The sequence below is a fragment of the Poecilia latipinna genome, unplaced genomic scaffold (assembly GCF_001443285.1).
Source record: "Poecilia latipinna isolate Pla-1442-1.1 unplaced genomic scaffold, P_latipinna-1.0 Scaffold218, whole genome shotgun sequence".
In the NCBI taxonomy this organism is placed as follows: Eukaryota; Metazoa; Chordata; class Actinopteri; order Cyprinodontiformes; family Poeciliidae; genus Poecilia; species Poecilia latipinna.
The window spans coordinates 136,726-155,961 of NW_015112834.1; the positions used below are offsets into that span (position 1 = coordinate 136,726).

The 19,236-nt window shown below is 38.3% G+C and overlaps 3 protein-coding genes across 4 annotated transcripts in view; 1 reads left to right on the top strand and 2 right to left on the bottom strand.

Moving 5' to 3' along the window:
• The window catches only part of pam (peptidylglycine alpha-amidating monooxygenase), a 30,222-nt gene extending 28,428 nt beyond the window's left edge, over positions 1–1,794 (bottom strand). Inside the window, exon 1 of the mRNA XM_015031785.1 lies at positions 1,677–1,794. The gene's annotated coding sequence lies outside the window, so the exon portion shown is untranslated. The remainder of the gene's footprint in view (positions 1–1,676) is intronic.
• Positions 1,795–3,272: 1,478 nt separating this feature from the next.
• Positions 3,273–6,243, top strand: pomk (protein O-mannose kinase). Its single transcript, XM_015031796.1, has 3 exons — positions 3,273–3,399; positions 4,375–4,650; positions 5,067–6,243. Exons 2-3 carry the CDS (start codon positions 4,381–4,383, stop codon positions 5,835–5,837), a joined length of 1,041 nt encoding a protein of 346 aa, XP_014887282.1. The 5' UTR covers positions 3,273–3,399; positions 4,375–4,380; the 3' UTR covers positions 5,838–6,243.
• Positions 6,244–8,631: 2,388 nt separating this feature from the next.
• LOC106947026 (thyrotropin receptor-like) lies at positions 8,632–19,158 on the bottom strand. 2 transcript variants are annotated; one of them, XM_015031795.1, is made up of 11 exons: positions 18,951–19,158; positions 18,803–18,874; positions 17,146–17,220; positions 16,799–16,873; positions 16,177–16,251; positions 15,998–16,075; positions 15,376–15,442; positions 15,027–15,104; positions 13,830–13,891; positions 11,618–12,668; positions 8,632–9,390 (listed from the first exon to the last, which is right to left on the bottom strand). In XM_015031795.1, exons 1-11 carry the CDS (start codon positions 19,112–19,114, stop codon positions 9,166–9,168), a joined length of 2,022 nt encoding a protein of 673 aa, XP_014887281.1. In that variant the 5' UTR covers positions 19,115–19,158; the 3' UTR covers positions 8,632–9,165. The 2 variants fall into 2 exon arrangements, with proteins under 2 accessions (XP_014887281.1, XP_014887280.1); XM_015031794.1 differs by having other exon boundaries at positions 13,830–14,018; positions 15,374–15,442; positions 18,951–19,156.
• Between the last annotated feature and the right edge of the window lie 78 nt (positions 19,159–19,236).

Below are 19,236 nucleotides of genomic sequence, written 5' to 3' on the forward strand. Positions count from 1 at the left end.
CAACAGCTGCCTCATCACAGATGGGGACCACAAGGACTATGGAGAACTGACTAATGACTGTGGAGTGGTGCAAGCAGAACTACCTCCAGACAAACAGAGGAGAAACCAAAGAGATGGTGCATTCTCCACTGCAAAGGTGCAGTCTCCTGGGGACAGAAAGAGACTGAACAGGCTGATCTGGATGACATGCTCTGTTCCAGGATGCCCTCTGGACCCAGTGGAGGTGGAGTGTGAAAGAAGAATGGCAGATAAGCTGTCATCCCTGCTGGACAACATCACCCAGCCCATGCAGGGAATGTGACAGCACTGAGCAGCTCCTTCAGAAGGTCTTTCCTTCCTACTGCTGTCAGACTCTACAACATTCTTTGCAGCTGATCATTCACACAACAGGCTGACAAACACATTTCTTCTATAGACTTGGTAGTTTTCTGTTGATGTGCAATATTTCTATGAGTGTGATATGAACATACTGTTCCCTGTGGGTGCATGTGTATATATGAATGTATGTATGTGTACGTATATGCATGTGTGTGTGCATGCAGCTGCGGTTTTGTAAATGTAAACTTGTGTGCATATATTTTTATACATGTATCTTTTATATATTTATATTGATATTTTCATATTTATGTTTCCATTTTAGCTTGTATGGTTCTACTCTGTACCATTGTTTTATTTCTGTTACTCTTTTGTTCTGTCATAACAGCTTAATTTCTCCACTTGTGGGACTAATAAAATAAATTAATTGTTTGTTTCAACATATAACTACGGAAAATGTGGGGAACATAACTAGTTACAGCTACTGCAAAGCTCAGTGATATTCTCCTCTGCGTCGGAGAGTGCAAGCATCTGTTGGTATCATTGAACTTTAAATTTAGAGGATGCTTTTCAGTGTTAAAGCTCATTGAAATGCTCTGCTTTCCTGATGACTCATCGCTGTTGACAGAGCATGGTGGATCCAACTGAGGAAAGAAGGCTGAAGGTCAGCTCTGTGCTAACATAACAACCCTCTGAGAGCGAAAAGGAAACTATGGAAACGAGACTCTTCCCACACACGGAGTACGCAATAAACCGTCAACCACATTAAATCTATACGCAGTGTTAATATGAACATTTATACGACTGTGTAAACTCTCGAGAACGACTTTAGAATCATTTTAAATTTTCACTGATGTGGTAAACACGACTTCTGTGGTTTGAGGCGACAGCTGGTTAAGGCCAAGCAGAGATAATAAATGTGTTAAATATATGAGTTTTTACAATAAGCATGTAGGAACTTGACGTTTTCATTTGGTGGCGTTTTTATTTGGTGTGCTAAAATATGTTTGGTTCAAATCATTTCGAACTATAGGATAGTTAAAACATCGACGGAGAGCCTGAATCAGACGAAAACATATCACCATTATGTTTTCCGACTACCGGCGTGTTACACCTGGTCAAAATGGCTAAAATAGAGCTCACTGTAGCTAATAAGTGCTGGAACGATACACCTTCGCTGTAGAGATGCTCTAACATTGTTAGCTAATGTGGCTAATACGGTTTAAACAGTAATATCTATGAGCTCCATAGGCTAAAGGTGGTTGTCTATATTGTAACCGACTTCTATTAAACTGCGACCAAACAAGAGAAGACAATTCGCAAAGATACGGCTAGTATTTTCAATCAACGGAATACAATACCTGCTGGTGGTCGCAGCACGTCTTTCCAGATGACGATTGTTTTCTCGTTTTTTTTTTTCGTTTTTTTTTTTTTTTTAATTGATAAGAAGTCACGTCTGCACTTCCCCTTTCAGAGTAAAAGCACCAAGTAGCCATAGATTGACCATAATAGTCCATGGGAGGCACAGACAGCAAGCGTAGATGCCGAAGTGACGTATAATCTTATTGGATCGTTATGTCAGCGCGTCCGACGTTTTTAGCTGTAAAATCAATCAATAGGAAACTGATGTTCAGTGTTCTGCTCATGAGATAAGTAATACTGTCATAAAAAAACTATCATAATACCAATTATGAATGTTTGTTTTTCTTCCTATGCTTTTTAAATATATTTATGTTCTGCATTATAAGCCGATGCTTTCTTTAATTCCTTTTAATGCACTGGCGTCATTCAAAGGATGCCAGTGCATTAAACTGACAGCACTGACATGAAAACCTGTAACTTTAACATTTTTATGTTTTTTGTTTGTTTGTTTGTTTTTTTACATTACAAACAACATTTAGTGACTGTTTCTTCCGTCCTAAAATAGTCCATGCTCAGTCAGATTGGATGGTACCATTGCTGACCCATTCTAACATAGAATAGAATAGAATAGAATAGAATAGAATAGAATAGAATAGAATAGAATAGTCATTTTTTAATCCCAGAGTGGACAAAATCAGTTGTTACAGCAGGACATATTAAGGAGAAGTAGGACAGAAGTATGAAAAATTGAATCTGATAATAACAACAATAATAATATGAATTATAAAGATAATAATTCAAAAGAATATGATTTAACCTAAACCAGTTCATTGTAATTATGGTTGTATGTTGAAGATCATTGTACAGTCAACCTACAGGAACCTACTTCTCCAGTTCTTGTGCAACGTTCCACAGCATTCTGCTGCTCCCATCATGTTTCACAGACAGAGACGTGTTTTTCTTTGGGCTGCAACGTTTTGCATGCAGCCTGAAAAGAAAGTTCCATTTTGGCTGAACAGGGCTTCTCATTCCAGGTTTGCTGTTTCCCTCACAGGACCTCCTGTGGTTTGCTTTAAATATCGACTTTCTTCTTGCCTCTATTTTAGAAAGCCCAAATTTATTAAGAGCATGACGATGCTTTGCCTAAAACCTCTTCCATAAGCTGCAGATCTCTGTTTAATCTTTCAGAAATAAAAAGAAAAAAAAATTGGAATTAATTTATTATTTGCCATCCCCGCTCATACATTACTTTGTGTATATATAATTCCAAAAAATACATTGACGCATGGAATTACAAAATTCACATCAAACGTAACCTCAAGCTGTTTTGCAAGATAAGCGAGTCTAGTTTATAGCCAATGAGTTGAGAACAGTCTGAGGTACAAAATGTCAGTTGTTTATCTCATGTCAAAGGAGACTGAACAATAACAGAAAAACTGCTGAAACAGGAATAAAATACTTGATATTTAAAAGTAAAAAAAGATAGATTAAGTCGATTAATCCACCAGATGGCAGTAATGCAGCTCTGCAGTTGCAAGCTGCGTTAATAAATTTCGAGGAAGAAGAAGCAGAATGGAAAGAAGAAGAATGGAAAGGTCCAAACTCATTATCAGTTGGAGGCGGTAATGCTTACTTAACGTTTCTTGCCAACCGCCAATAAATTTCAACTAAAAGAAGAAGAAGCAAATGGAAAATGAAGACGCTGAACTGTCAAATTAGAAGGTATGTATATAAAAAACCGGTGTTCAGAATCAGCTGGTGAGATTCTGTGATAGAAGCTGGATTTGAAAGAGACTTGGTGGCTGCGCTAATGCCTGATAAACGGAGTGTAGAGAAATAACACACAATATTCTCGGTTTTTAGCACATTAAGCATTTTGTGCTTTGCTAGACATGTTTACAATAGCATGCTGTGATAATGAACGGTGCCACAGTAAGAGAAACTGGCATGTTTTTAATTCTTTTTGCTCATTGTTACACTGTAACAAACAGACATGATCTGACAGCCATGGTCATGTTGTTTACTGGAGCGTTTTATGGGGATGAGAAGTTTGGTTCAGTCTAGGGTGTCCAAAGTGTGGCCCGGGGGCAACTTAGACTCAAGAAATATTCCAAATTTCTGAGAACCTCAAAACAATAAAAAATATTTCATTTTCAAAATGTTTTCATTTGCTGTAAGCCATAATCATCTAGATAAACAGAAAAATTAGTGAAAAGTTGAATGAGTTCCAGGTTTTTGAATTGATGTACTGAACCTTTTCCTGTACAGAAGTATTTTATATTTCTTAAATTTATATTATTGACTATATATATTATATTATAGAAAAGCCTTTGGAAAAGTCTCAATTTTATTTCATAGTAATTTAGAGCTTTTAATGGTTTGCACACATTTTTGAATGGAATTATGAAAACAAAATGTGACGTTCTATGAAGTTTATTCTAGATTTCCTCAAATCTGGACAGGATCAAAATTAATACACAAATATTTAAATACATACACATTCAATAATATTTGGTTAAATGTCCTTTAGTAAGTTGCACTGCAAACACAAATGTATCTTTGGATTCCGTCACCCAGGATATTATGATGCTGATGTTATATACAGTGAGGATGATAATTATTTGATCATCTGCAAATTTTATATTTCTTACTCACTTTTTGTGTGCAATAATATGTTGCTTTATCTTTTACCTGCAGAGTAGCATGGGTCACCACGGAAGCAGCATTAACTCCCTTGTGTTTCCTGTTGTGATGGGATGCCTTGCTGCTTTGATGCTCAGCAGTGCCTTGATATACCTGTACCTGGATGCTGTGTATCAGTCGGAGGAGCAGCTGGTGAACACACACTCTGGCTGTCTCCCTCAACACTTTAAACTGCCGGTCATGAAGAACTGTAGCCCCTGGCTCCAGTGTTCACAGATTGAAGCAGAAGTGCGCAAGATAAAGCTGATTGGCCTGGGAGCTGTGAAGAAGGTGTGTTTACCTTTAAATTCAGCCTTGGTTTAATAGATAGATTAAAAGATATGAAAGTGAGACCAAAACAAACTTAAGTAATTAGTAAATACAAGAGCCTTTTCATACCTTTTTACAGAATAGAAGTAGAAGGAGACAACATGGCAGCATTTGGCTATGAAATGAGGTTATGAATTAGCAAATGAATGATTTTCTTTGTGTGTTTTCTTTTTTTGTCATTCTCATTGGTTGCTAATCATTTCCCCAGTTTGCCATTTCATAGCAATGCATTATGAATCTGCATTATAAATGCAGATTCATAATGCATGAATCTGCATTATGTAATATTGAAGTCTTAAACTTTTTCAATTAATCACGTTAACATTGACAACCCTAATTTAAATATAACTGGAATGTTCTGTGTTATCTTTCCTTAGGTTTATCTGGCAGAATGGAGAGGTCATAAGGTGGCTCTGTCTGAGCTGGCCTCCCTGGAATACCGAGATGATTTTCTCCATGGACTGTCGATGTTACTGGACCTTCAGGGCCCACATGTGGTGCAGTTGGTGGGGTTTTGCCTTGAAGACGACATCATAGTTACCCAGCACCATCCACACGGCTCGCTGCTAAACCTAGAAGATGTTCTGGCACAGCAGAAATACCAGCATCTAAATACTTGGCACCTCCGACTGAGACTGGCCACAGACTACGTCTCCATCCTCCACTACCTCCACAACAGCCCTGCTGGGCGGCGGGTGATGTGTGACTCCAACAGCCTGGAGAAAACCCTTTCCCAGGTCCTGCTGACGAATGACTTCCACCTGGTAGTGAACGACCTGGACGCTCTGCCTGAAGTAGACACATCTAAGGGCGCCCTGGTGAAATGCGGCAGCCGAGAGCTCACTGGAGACTTCGTGGCCCCAGAGCAGCTTTGGCCTTTCAGAGACAGTGGGCAGCCATTTTCAGACGATCTAATGCCACCGTACGATGAAAAGACCGATATCTGGAAGATTCCAGATTTGACACAGTTCATAATGGGAAGGACTCCAGGTGGAGATTTAGTTCATTTTCATCTTTTTCAGATCCATAAGCAATGCAAAGATGTGGACCCTAAACTCCGGCCTTCTGCTCTTGATGTTTTGAAGGCATACAAATCGGTCTACAGTGCAATCGTACGAGAAACATCTGGACACAGAGATATGCTGTAGGATCACTCTCTGAAATTGATGGTTACAAAGACTTCAGAACTGTGGTTGAAAGGTGTCTGTTTAGACCAGTGTTTCTCAACCCTGGTCCTCACCGCCCCCCTGCTCTGCATGTTTTAGATGTGCCTCTATTCCAGAACAGCTGATTAAAATTATTGCATGACCATCAAGTACTGCAGAAGCCTGTTAATCACCAGAGATACAATTTAGATGAGTGGAAGAGAAATACCTAAAACATGCAGGACAGGGGGGCGGTGAGGACCAGGGTTGAGAAACACTGGTTTAGACTAAAGGTGTTTTCACAACTTACAGATTGCTTTTAGATTGAAAAACGTGTTCACCTCCTCGCCTGTGGGGGCGCTGCGCCAAGAACCACTGAAGAAGAACATGAGCGCAACTTCCTTCTTTACGAAATATAAACAAAAAGGGAGTGGCATCAGATTTTAGCGGTTTTTTTCTCTTCCTCTTTTGTGTTGTTGCTTCAGTGGTTCTTGGTGCAGCAGAAAGGTGAGGGAGGAACAGGTTGCTGGATCATTTGGCACAATGCAGTGAGAAACAGAACCACAGCAGCTGGAAATTTAACAAATGTTGCAATTTTTGTCCCCAACTGAACTGAGTCTATCGGACTGTCAGGTCTGAAAACACTCTAAATTCAGATTGGGCCTGTGAGTTCAAAAAGTTTACTTTTCAATGTATTTTTATAGCCTGATTAAAGGCATCTGGTAAAAAGATGTTCATCATGAATGTTCAGTGTTTGGGGGGGAAGACGGTTCCAGACAGACCATCATTATAAAAATACTCAAGTCAGAGGATGTAGGAAACTGATTTGCTATTAAATGTAATGTTTGTATGTTTACTAAAATAAACTTAAGTAAAAATTATTTCATCTGGGTAGTCATTTTTAACATTCAGCAAATCTCTGCCACTAAATGGGGCCTTATCTGATGTGGACAGAAGTGAGTTTGCAGAAATAGACATCAGTATGCATAATGGAGGAAGTTTCATAATTAGGCTGACTAGAGCTTCCAACAAAACTGCTTTAAGCTAATAGAGAAAGAAAATTCAAACTTTCTTCTTACTTTGAAAACATAATATAGGCTGTGAATCTCTACATATTTATTCCATTGCTTACTTTATTGCTGTTGTCTGAGCCAAAGAACCAAGTGATTTTATCAGCCTCATCAACTAAGAGTTATCATTCTATTATTTCAAACAACTAAAATTCAGTAATAGTTGTTGATTATTACTTCATACACTACTTCATATGCTTCAGAAAAATCTGAATTAACACCAACTGTGCATTGTCAAATTGAAGATAAAATTAAAAGTATTTGAGAGCAAAACTGTTGTGAGTTCTAATGATGGAGACTACTGTCTCACTGACAGTTATAATTTCATTTCAAGGTCATTAAAACTGCAGTATGTAACTTTTAGAAAATATATTTGTTTTACGTGTTTGTTGAAACTGTCACTATGTCGTGACAGTATTGCATGAGATGGATAATCTGTGGAAAAATCAAGGTCCTCTGTGTTCTCCTAGTGCTCCCAGCGGTAGCTGGAAAGAACCAATCAGAGCCAGGAGGCGGGTCTTAGTGCTGCTCAGCATCACCACACCCTGCTCTCTACCACGCTACATCACCTTCCCAACAGCAGAGCCTGTCGTGAATGCAAAGGGTAGTTAGCATGGCCACTGATGACAGCAGATTAACAGTTTTCCTGTAACTGTAAAATGTTTCTTCAACATTAGCACATCTAGCTAATACATGATTGACAACACTAGAACCCTCCTCCTGGCTCAGATTGGTTGTTTCTGACCAACAGCAATAGAAGCTCAGGGAGGAGATTATTTCACAGATTACTTGTTTCATACCACGCTATCACAACATGACAGTTTTAACAAATATTAAGAAAACATGTTATTTTGTAAATGTTACGTACTGCAGCTTTAAGTTTGTTTCACATTTGGAAAAAAAAAAGCTTTAGATTCATGGCAAGAGATTCTTGCACTATGATCCAACGTACTAAACAAAACAGACATTTACGTGGTAATGCTTTATTTTAAAAGTGGATTTAAAATAAGACCTTGGATAAAATTATCAGAGAATGAAAAGTTGGTCCTAAATGTTTAAAAGCTATAGACTATTTTTGAAATATCTTTATACATTTATTGTAAATGATTTAAAAATGTTGTAGTTATAACATTTCCATTGTATTAAGGCTACCAACTATTTCCCCATGCAGAAAAGTTTACAGTAACATGAAATAATCAGCTCTACTAAATAATGCTAGTTTGTTCAGTGTTTTTCTTTTTCTCTCAGCGCTTCTATAGTATATCTACTTTCACCTCTTTTTCATTTTATTTATTTTTCCTCAGATCATATATGTAGTTTTCACCCATATATTTACTGTGTAGTTGTTATTACAAAACCAGCATATTTTTTCAGCATATTTTTCACTCCCAGGAGTCAGGAGGAAAATAAAAGAAGATACCTGACTTGGGCCCTTACATAACAAACTAAACTGGAAGCCAAAGATTGGAAATCTCTTCCAACACTATTAATTCCTTTACTTTCTTCATTCTTTTACCATTGCCAGACCACAGCAATGCCTCTGGAAGCCCATTGCTGTTGTCCTGCTTTCTGTGAGCACAAAGGAACTAAACAGAGGCACTGAAGTGTTTTTCTGCAGCTGCTCGGTGCTGCATGCTTGTGTCCGGAAGGGGATTGAAAAAACCCCAGAAGATGACCTCATTAGGAAATGTGTTTGGAATTTAACTGCAACAAAAAAGAAACAAACAAACATATGACCTGGCCTTTAATTATAGCTAGATAACATCAAACACCTGCATATGGAAAGTGTGAAGCATCAGTTTAGATTTTACTTGAAGATAACCAAAATGCATACTTTTCTATCTTATATTCCCTCAGATGAAATTGCATTTGTACTGACTCTTGGAAAAGTACAGCTTGCATAAATATACAAGCAAAAATTAATTAGGAAATAGTGGAGTTATTTATTTTCCTTAACCATCATCTTAAAGTTCTAAGAATTTAAAAGCCTCTGCAATGGATAATTAAGAATGATGTATTCACTAATCTGTAAATCATTTAAAACTGTTGAACTTACATTGGGTTACACTAAAATAGATCAGTTAAAACATGTAAGCATGTATTAAAATCAGATTTTAGTTTGTCATTTTGCAGTATTGTTATTATTCTATTAATTTCAAATTGAAGGAGGACAGCATTTTTTGCTGTAATTCATAATAACAGACACAAAGAAAGAGACTACTGGGTTGTATTTAAATATGTTTGAGAAGTGAACACGTGGTTCATGTTTTGGGATATTGCTGACTGGCAGCGCGGCCGGGCAAAGTCTCTCTGTAAACATGTGGAGTGATGCTGAGGAACTGGCTTCGAGAGTGGTACGCCTGCTTCTGGCACAGCCCCATCCGACTGAACAGCATCAGGATGTCTCTGTGAAACGCCTTGGTCAAGATGGCGTAAAAAAACGGGTGTGCACAAGAGTTCAGCGGGTAGAAGAACACGAGCAGCACCTGCGGAGAAAATACAAATCGGTTATTATTTTAAAAAAGAAAAAAATATATATCTGAATTGAAACTATAGTAGATCCCCGTATTTAAGTGGGCTAGGAAACACAAGTGTGCACAAATAGCTGTAGTCCATGAACACTTGATACTTGAGATCTCCTCTAAAATCATTCAAATATTGCATATATGGAGTGTGAGTATTCACCTCCTTGGATGTTTTTATCCTTTTTATTGCTTTTACAAATCAATAATGAGTAATAGTGATGGGTCATGTTCAAGAGCATCTGCTCTGAAGGGGGTAAATACTTTTTATTAGCACTGTCTCTGCTTATTATAATTGTTCAAGCACCAAATATACCTCAACATACATTAACACACACCATAACACAAAAGTCTGTGGCAAGATGGTTGACACTAGCCTGGCGCAAGCTAGGGCTGTATAAATAAATCGATTCGGCGATATATTTTCCGCCCTCGGAAAGTATCGATTTTTCATCCGCGAGTATCGATCCATTAAACCATAACCATATAGCTCTTTTTAACATCTAGTTTGTTACGGCGTAGCAGCAAGACTCCGCCTCTCTCAGTCTCACTTTCAACTTGAGCTTAAAGTGCACATTATAAACTACACACCAGTTTTTAAATTGTGTTAATGGGCCAAGTATAACCGGAGTTATGCTAAAATTAGTAAACCATATTTTTCCGAATGTCAGAGAAATGTCAAAAGCGCCGCCATTCTCCGGCTTTTCCGATTATGTGAGAGGGAATGAACTTCCAAACGTACAAAACGAAGCGAAACATTAGATTCCTGTTTTGGAAATGTAAAATCTTCAATAAATAACGATGGGCTGTATTTTGTTGCTGAGAAACGAAGTAAAGTTGCAAGTAACCGTGAAAGAGAAGCGGAACGGAGAAGCGGAAAGGAGTAGCGGCGCGAACGGAGCAGCTGCAAAAGCAGTGAGATCGCGAAATTAATGCAAATTTCGACTGGTAGCATTCACTTTGTAATTAGTTTTTAGCTTAGCGGTTTCTGTTCTGTATATAAAGGATTACCTGAAGAATGAACATGGGTTGATAACATCCGGGCACGCAGTGGCGCTGTGTTTTGAGCAGGAAGACGAAGAGGAAAACCCCCAGCCGGAATCCGCGGAGCAGTGAGGATTTCCATGATAACAATGGCTGATCGATCATTCTTAGTAGCAACAGACAAAAAGTATCAGAGGCTGAGAGTACTATGAGATCCTGGCAGTCTGAGAGGCAGCTACTCAAAGATCCAAGCAGGGGAATAGCGGCGCTGCGTAGCTGTAGGGAGTCGATCACTACGGGGTGAGGCGGAGCCACTACTTTAGCAGTTAGTAGTAAGCAGCTTACAGCCACGGCTAACTCCGGGAGACAAGGTAGAAAAGCCTTTTTCCCCATAGTCCAAAAAACTGCATTTGTGGCTGCATTTTTACTCCAAAATGCAGCCACAGTGTCCAAAAGAAAAAACCTAAGTGCAATCATTTGCATATTGAGAGTCTACAGAGGCTGATAATTTCCCCACTCTGCTCCTGGATTACCGTTTAAACTTTTGAGTTTTATGTCAAATCCACATGAATTAAATGACAGAAACTAATTCTCTCACTGCGTCTTTGATTCATTTTGTCCAGCTGCAGACTGTTGGACTGTCCAATCAGAGTCAGGTATTGTGTAGTTGGTGCTTTTAATCAGTTTTCAGTTAACTAAATTCAAGTCTATGGAACACAAAATGTCACTAAAATCACTCTGTCCTTCTAAAATCTTTCAGAAAATCGTAAAAATGCACTGAATCGTAGTGAATTGTATCGCCCAACAATTATCATGATACATATCGTATGGTGACCAGAATATCACATCGTATCGTGAAATTATTGTATCGCTACACCCCTAGCGCAAGCTAGTGTCAACCATTAGCTAGTGCTAGCAGAACTCCCAAGCTGCTCTTGGGGTTTCAGCCAATCAGTACTAATGAAAATAAATGGGTTTTTTGGATTGGATCCTTTGCAAAAGCCAGACAATAGCAGCATTGCTTCTATGTATTTCAGCTTCCCAAACTGCATTTTCTTTAGAATATTGCAGATATGATCTGTGGAAACATAATCAGTTGATATTTTCCGAATAGCTCACATTCCAGAGAAAAATGCACAAATAAGTTGATCCATGAATACTGAACAGCCAACAGACAGGGGTCCACTGTCCAGAGAAAAATGCAAACCTTAGAATCTGTGATGGTCATCAGAGGCTGGTGGAACACTGCCACCAAACCATAGAAACAAATAGGAGCCAGACACAGGAAGTTGGTAAAGATAAGAACAGCCATTCGCTTGGCCATGCTGGTGTCACATCGGCTGGAATCATGCTGGGGATTGTGCACCATACAGTAGATGTGCAGGTAACACAGGCATACTACTATAAAAGCCATTATGTTTAGAATTAGAACAGAAACAATATAAAACTGGGCAACGAATGTCTCGGTGTCCATGGGAAGACAAATGCTCACTCTCTGGTAAGTGTTCACACCAAGCACTGGCAAAAAGGCTATTGTCCCACAAAGTAGCCATCCAATGAGCATCAGCACGGCCGCATGCCGCAGCCTCATCTGTCTGTCCGGCCTCATGGCGTTGAAGATCGCATGCCATCGTTGGAAGCTGATTGCAGTCAACGTATACACAGATAATTCACTGGCAAACAGTGATAAAATCCCTGCCATCTGACAGCCAATTCCTGTTTGCCACGAAATAGCATAATGGTAGTAGTTAGAATGCGTGTAGTAATCGACTGTTGCTATCAGCAGCAAGTACAGCCCCATACAGCCATCGGCAAAAGCCAGGTGACCCAAAAGGAAACGGGTGACAGACAGCTTCTGTTGAGATGTCAACAGGATGAAGAGCGCCAACGAGTTAGCTGAAATAGCTAACAAGCTAACGACCCAGACCAACACCCGTAGGAAGCCCTGGCTCATTACGTCCTCACAGGGGTTCAGTGCATCAGGCAGAGGCGTGCATAACAGTCCGGTATCTTGGTGAAGATCATCACATAGAGCAAAGTCCAACTCTTCCCCTTGCTCCTCTGAAGATAAATCCACAACAGACAAGCCCTCATCCTTAGCCTGTTTGTCCAGACACCCAATGCCAGGGTTGTTTCGATGGTAAGTTGGGGTCTGGAAGTTGTTTTTCAGATGGTGGGGCAGATTGTTTCCCAGAACCGTAAAGGATTCCTGCAGTTGTGTGACAGCAGCCCTGGTTTGGTTGCAGAAATGTTCTTCTCTGTGTTTGGAGAGAAAAAACACAAGAATGTTTTAATTGTTGCAAACCAGCCCCAAGGTGTACGATATGGTTCACTTTTAGTCACATCTTATGAAAATGTCTGTCTGTCGACATTCCTGGACACTTCAGGTCAGTCACTAGCTACGTTTCCATTAGCTGTAAACTTACACAAATTGAAGTTATGAAAATAAATTAGCTTCATAGAAATGAGGCAATTTTGAAAAAACATGTTTTTAATTAGTATTTTTGAGCTAGGATGAGGTGGTTTTTCGGTCGTAACGAATCACAAGTCACGTTATAAACAACCGGATGTTGCTACTGGTGAAAATGACAAAGAAGACGACAGGAAGTAGTCGGAGGATGATGGTTTGTTTCAGCTTGTTGTTTTTTTTTTTTTTGGACAATGTGCAGCTGGCTCCACCAGAGCTCTCATAGCATCACAGTTCATAAAAAACTGAGTCATTCCAACGATCTGAATCCATAACTCTTCTGCAAAATGGCCGACTACAATTTATCCAAAATGCTGCATACAAAGCTGCTCCCAAGTAAGCAGGGCTTGTCGTGCCAACCCCTGAATGAGACGCCAACTTCTCCTCTGATTGGCTGATAGATGATGAGTGCTAGCGCTAGCACCATGGATGAATTATGAATATATCTCATGCAACTGTTTGCATGAGATATGCAAACAGTTGCATATCTGTTATTTTCAATGACTTATCATGTGAACAAGCTTATTCACGTGTGATTTTAATCTCAACTCTTATTTAATAGAAACACTGTAATGGTTTCATCAACACTGGCAAAATATAAACACAGATTTGTGCATATTTGTAATGAAAATGCAGCAATTGTTCCTATAAAATTTGATAATCATTAAAACATTTTACATCCTCAACTTAGCAAATAGGTCCTCAAACTCAAAAATCAGGGTTGGTTAGCCAATTTGATCAACCCTCACATCTCTTCAACCAATTTTAAACATCACTGTACCGTTTGCTTTTTAAACAGAAGGTAAAGTCATAAAGTATTTATCTATAACAAATAATATTCTAACGTTGCAGCCCGTGTCTTCACATGAACTTGTTGCATTGTGAGGACTGGAGTTGGTTGGAATGTGAGGAACGTGGGAACCATTTCCAGCACTTTTGTTTTCTTACTCACCTTCTCCATCTTTTGAGCATTTTAAGGCCACAGCAATGGCTTGCGAAGGTCATGTGAGCACTCTGCAAATGAAGAAAAGCACTTAAAGGAGGCAGAGCTTTGAGTGCCCATGTTTTACGAACTTGAAGGATCTCAATGCTGCTCATGCCTATTGAAGGCAGAGAATGTACTTTGGTTTCTGAAAGGTCTCTGGAATGATAGAAGAAGAGATAAGAGTAAAGAATTCACTCACATTGGTATTTTGTATTTAACTTAGACTTAAAGCAGGTGCAGCCTGCAGCGCTTCAGATGTTACTCTTTAAATGACCTCAGTGAAAGTTCACCAGTGTTCCATGTTTTCTCTGTTTGTGGATAATGAGACTCATTGTGGTTGGCTGGACTCACAAAGTTTTAGAAATTACTTTTCCAGATTAATAGATGTTATCAACCTTGTAGCAATTTTATCATCTGTTATAATTCTTTACATCAGGACTTGATGATTTCCTATTTTAAGTATTTTATTTCTGTTTCAATGTTTTTTTTTAATTGGGCAGTAATCAAGCCTGAGTGTGGCTAAAGAAACCAAACCTTAAAATATGGATAATCACATCAGTTCAACCAAATTAAAACTATTTTTAATTCATGATTGATCAAGGGTGCTTATGGTTCCAGCCTATTTTCAATTAATAAGTTAAATCATCGTTTGAAAATTACATTTTTAATTTACTCCATTGATCATGTGTTTGATTAAGGGGGTAAATGCTTTTTCACATAAAGATTCTGACAGCAAATCACTGCATGGTTTTAATAAAGCTCAGTGTTTATGATTCAACACAAACAAGAGAGCCTGGTGAAAAATCACACCCAAGGGAAAGTTCCAGGATAAAAAAAACTGTTGAACAAAAAAGAAAACAAATATTGACTTCACACCTGACTGACCCAAAACAGAGGCCTGCTTACAGTCTGGACTCAAACGCCATTGAGATTCTGTGACATGACTGTAAACAGGTCAATGATCCTAGAAGAGACATTCAACCAGAAGCAGTTCTGGGTTGAATGAAATCATTTCAAATCTAAATCTGCTCAGGGAATTAATAATTTTGCCCTTGACTGTTATTTAAAAATGTTGGTACAATTTAAGGGTAAACACACATACTGTATGTTCTATAAGTAAGTTGTGACCACATGAATCAATGCACATTGAGTTAATAGACTTACAAGTGAGTGGGACCATGAATCACCCCATAAAATGCATATTCGGCTATATGTTCCAAATCCATATTCCTGTGAAGGTATCTGGAATTACAAGGAGAGAATTTATAAAAAGTGATCAATCTTTTTTTTTTCTTTTTGAAACAATAATGCCAACATTTCAGAAAATATGTTTTTAGCAGAAAAAACAGGGAGCTAATTTTTAAGCATGTAACATGGGCTCCCTACCTCACGGACCCCCCAAAATAACTAAAATAGTGTGCTAATGTAACAGTAATGACTTCTGTATAGTGTTATTCTTTTGAGTTCTCAATAGTTTTATATTTTTATATTATTAGTTCAAAAGGCCTCACACTTCTTCCAGCTGGCTGCCATTGAAGGCGTAGTCCTGGATCTCCGTCAAACCGTTTCCATTAAGCACGCTACGAGACAAAGAAGACAAGAATGCTGTAGACATGGTGTGACACAAAAACATCTCATAACTCTATGGTGTTACAGATAAATAATGAAGTGTTCAAAGTCTCATTTATAGGGCCAGCATGATGTAAACTTCACAGACAATGACTTCCAAGCTGTCCTATTTATGTCAATATGTGCTAAAAAGCAGCGCTAGCTGACAGCAAACTGCAGCTAATTGGTTGGAGGAGATTGATTTTTTCACAGATTAGTTGTCTCGGATTGCGCTGTCACAGCAGGGTGACAGTTTTGAGAAATATGAAGAAAATATAAATTTTTAGGAAAATTATATACTGTAGCTTCAATCTGTGTCATGTTTTTCACTTACTGAATGGAATCACTGAAATAAATGAACTTTTTCTAAAATACCCAAATTAATTGAATGTGACCGTTATGTTTGATGCTTAAAAGGTTCTGCTGTGCTCAAAGTGCCTAATTAGTTCAGGAAAATGATTACAAATGACTAATTTGCTATTTCTCAATTGGATTGCCTTAGCTTACTTCAACTAACTCCAACTTACACTGTCAAAGCGTTCTCAGATATTCCAGTGAAGGAGTTGGCAGGGATCACTTGTAGGAAGACATTTTCCACTATTTCCCTGAATAAACAGACAAAATGACTAAAATTATCCACACCAGTTAAAACACGCTGAGGTTTCTGTTGACTAGCAAAGTTTGCTTACACCTCTAGAATACATACAAAATGAAATCCTCCTGTCTTGACTGAATGTATTGTAAAACAGGAAATGATGTCAGACCCGTGTTGGTTATCCCACTGCAATGAGACAATCAGGTCAGTAACTGCTGAATGAGAAAGTAATAAAACGTTTACAGTGGACCCTCACCTATTATAGGTTAAAATTTACAGATTTTTCTGTGGAACATTAACTCTAAATTATTTTTGCCTATTGGTGAGTTTTTTTCAGAGGGCATATCTAAAGTATCTGATAGAAAATGCAGCAAATCTGAAGTATGTTGCGTCTAAATCTGCTTGACACTCTATTGGCTGGTGTTTTCAAAGCAGTCAAAAAAGGAGCATCATTAATTTTCCTTGCAACTGATTGGCTGTACCTCCAACAGCAGAGATAAGTCTGTGGATGTTAGCTTCTGTGCTAGTGCTAAAATGGTTTCCACTGTGTGTATTAGTGCATATTTAATCTATTAGAGAAGATCCCAAGTGCTCAAGGATTCTAGTTATTTGCAGGAGGTTCTTGTCCCTAATCCTTTGAATTCCAGGGGTCCACTGTATTCACAGGATTGTCATTTACTCTCTTAAAAGAACAAAATACTCTTAAACGCTAAACATATAAACAGAGACTTACAGATATTTTAAGTTTGGAAGTTCCTTGAATGCCTCTGGATCAATGTATGACAGTGTTTTGATGCTGTGCAGCTCTCTGTGGACACACAGACACAACCATCATGTGTACACACATCACATGCACACAAACAGATCTGACACACACTAAGAACAAATGCTGTTTTTGGTTTTCATGCATTTTATTTCTTGAAAATAATCATCTAATGTAGCTTATTTAACTGAATCCTGGTGCAATATATCAGGGTCCAATGAGAAATTATTAGTATACAAACTAATTAACATTTATGCCCCAGAATGTGACAATAAAGGAAGACATCTCAAGCTGTTTAAAGTTGACAGCTCACCTACATGTGCATGACGCTGGACAGATTGTAAAAAGAATATCTCTCAAGAGATCTTATGGCACTGTCATCAGAGATGTATCTGTAATAAAATAAAATAAAATAAATAACACAAAACACAGAATCTTTATTATTCACACAGTATTTTAACTGACTGGAAAAACAATGCATTTATTTTTGCTTCTTGAAATAATAACTTGAGTGAACCAGAGCGGTGTCTTGAGTAAATCCTGGTACAAGAAGTTTTTCAACAAAACACTCATGTATTGTTACTCTTGTTATTAACAGAAGTGAACTTTTGGTTCAGTGCCCTTCTGTCCAAGCTACGTTAATTTTATCCTCTCATTTTTGCTCATATATGGTAAGGTAAACTTAACTTAAATGGCTCCTTCCACAGGATAAAACCACCAGGTGATTACGAAACACAATTATCACAGAAAAATAAAACATCCAAACATCAAATATATAATATCACCCATTTAATCCTGCCTCAAGATTTTCCAGGGAGGCATTAGCTGTTGCATCTGGCTCAGACACTGGATAGACATGGATGCTCTCTTTAGAATTCAGAACCAAATTGGTAACCATGAAAAGATGTAATCCTGTCTGATAGTCAGGGGTCTTGACAGTGTGGCAGACGCACAAAGGCAAAGCAAAACAAGATTAGATGGGGAACAAAATAAAATATTCAGCCAGAGGGTTCTCAAACTTTTCCATGCCATGGCCTCTCAAACAGTATTACCCTATTTGCAAATGCAAAGACAATGCTACAAAATATGGAAAAAAACATTGAATTTTACTTTTTTTCCTTCAATTTTATTTACTTTTCCATAATTATTACATTCATTTGACATAAATGCTACTTCATACCTTATGATTTTAGCTGGCCATGAGTTCTTTGATGGAAACTTTCTATCAGGCAACATGACTTTCTGAAGGTGCCCCCTGGTGGCCCCCACTTTCAAAAACACTGATCAACTGTTCTCTTTCTTTAATGCTTTTGTCTTTACTTTTGTCTCTCCATCATTTTGTTGGCCAGACTGTCTTCACGCTGACTCACCACTGCAGCACACACACACACCATCCCATCTTTGATGGCATCAGGCGTCCAGAAATCTTATTCTGTCAAACGTTTATATGTTTATGTTTCACAGCAATGTTGGCCCTCAGGGTTAGCAACATGCACTGAAACAATCCATACCATGAACAGACAACATGTGCATTCAGTTTAACATTTCTAAATGTAAGAAAAAGATTTAGTTTAAAGAGCATGTATCTAACTCACGCATCATAGTTTCACAGACATAAACACAGCATTTTTTTAAAGGGTCAGGACAAATTTTGTGAGATAAAAGATTATTTTAGCTCAACATAATGTCAGAATAAAGGCTGTATAATCAGTCAAGGTCATGAAAAAATATGTGTGCAGCTGTGTTTGCAAATAAAAAGCCAGTTTTGCTGAACAGCTACACTGCAACTATAATAGAAAAACATAACAAACAGTTGTGTTTTAATTTAAATAGTTTATCTAATAAATAGGATCATTTACAGTTTCCTCAATGACATTAAAAGTTGCCTTGAGTTGTCTCACTGTAGTTACATTTTGCAGGCTAGTTTTACATATTTCACAGAAACATTAATGTTGATTAAAATAAAAATCTTACATGTGAGAAATGTTGGGCAAACTGGCAAAAGTATTTTGAGGAATAGAAGCAAGCTTTGTCCTCACGAGCCACCTGAAACACAAGTAAGAAACGCATCAGCCATCACCACTTGCTAACTAACATTTGAGTCAAAAACGTAATTACTTACACCTCCTGCAAGGACAAGTGGAAAACAGGCACAAGTTCAACTCCAGTGCATGACACATGTTTGGTTTTCCAATCGCACTTGCAGCGGGGAGGACAAGCGTCCACAGGGACAGACAGTCCAACCAGGAGGAGGATCACAGACGGAGGCTTCAGGTCGGGCTTCATTGTGAATGTGGTGATGCAGCCAGAAGGCTTCAAACCACTGAACTCAGAGTCTTTACAAAACACAGGACTGCACTTCTAGTCAAGACCTTCAAAATAATATTTTCAAATCAGACCTTCAAAAT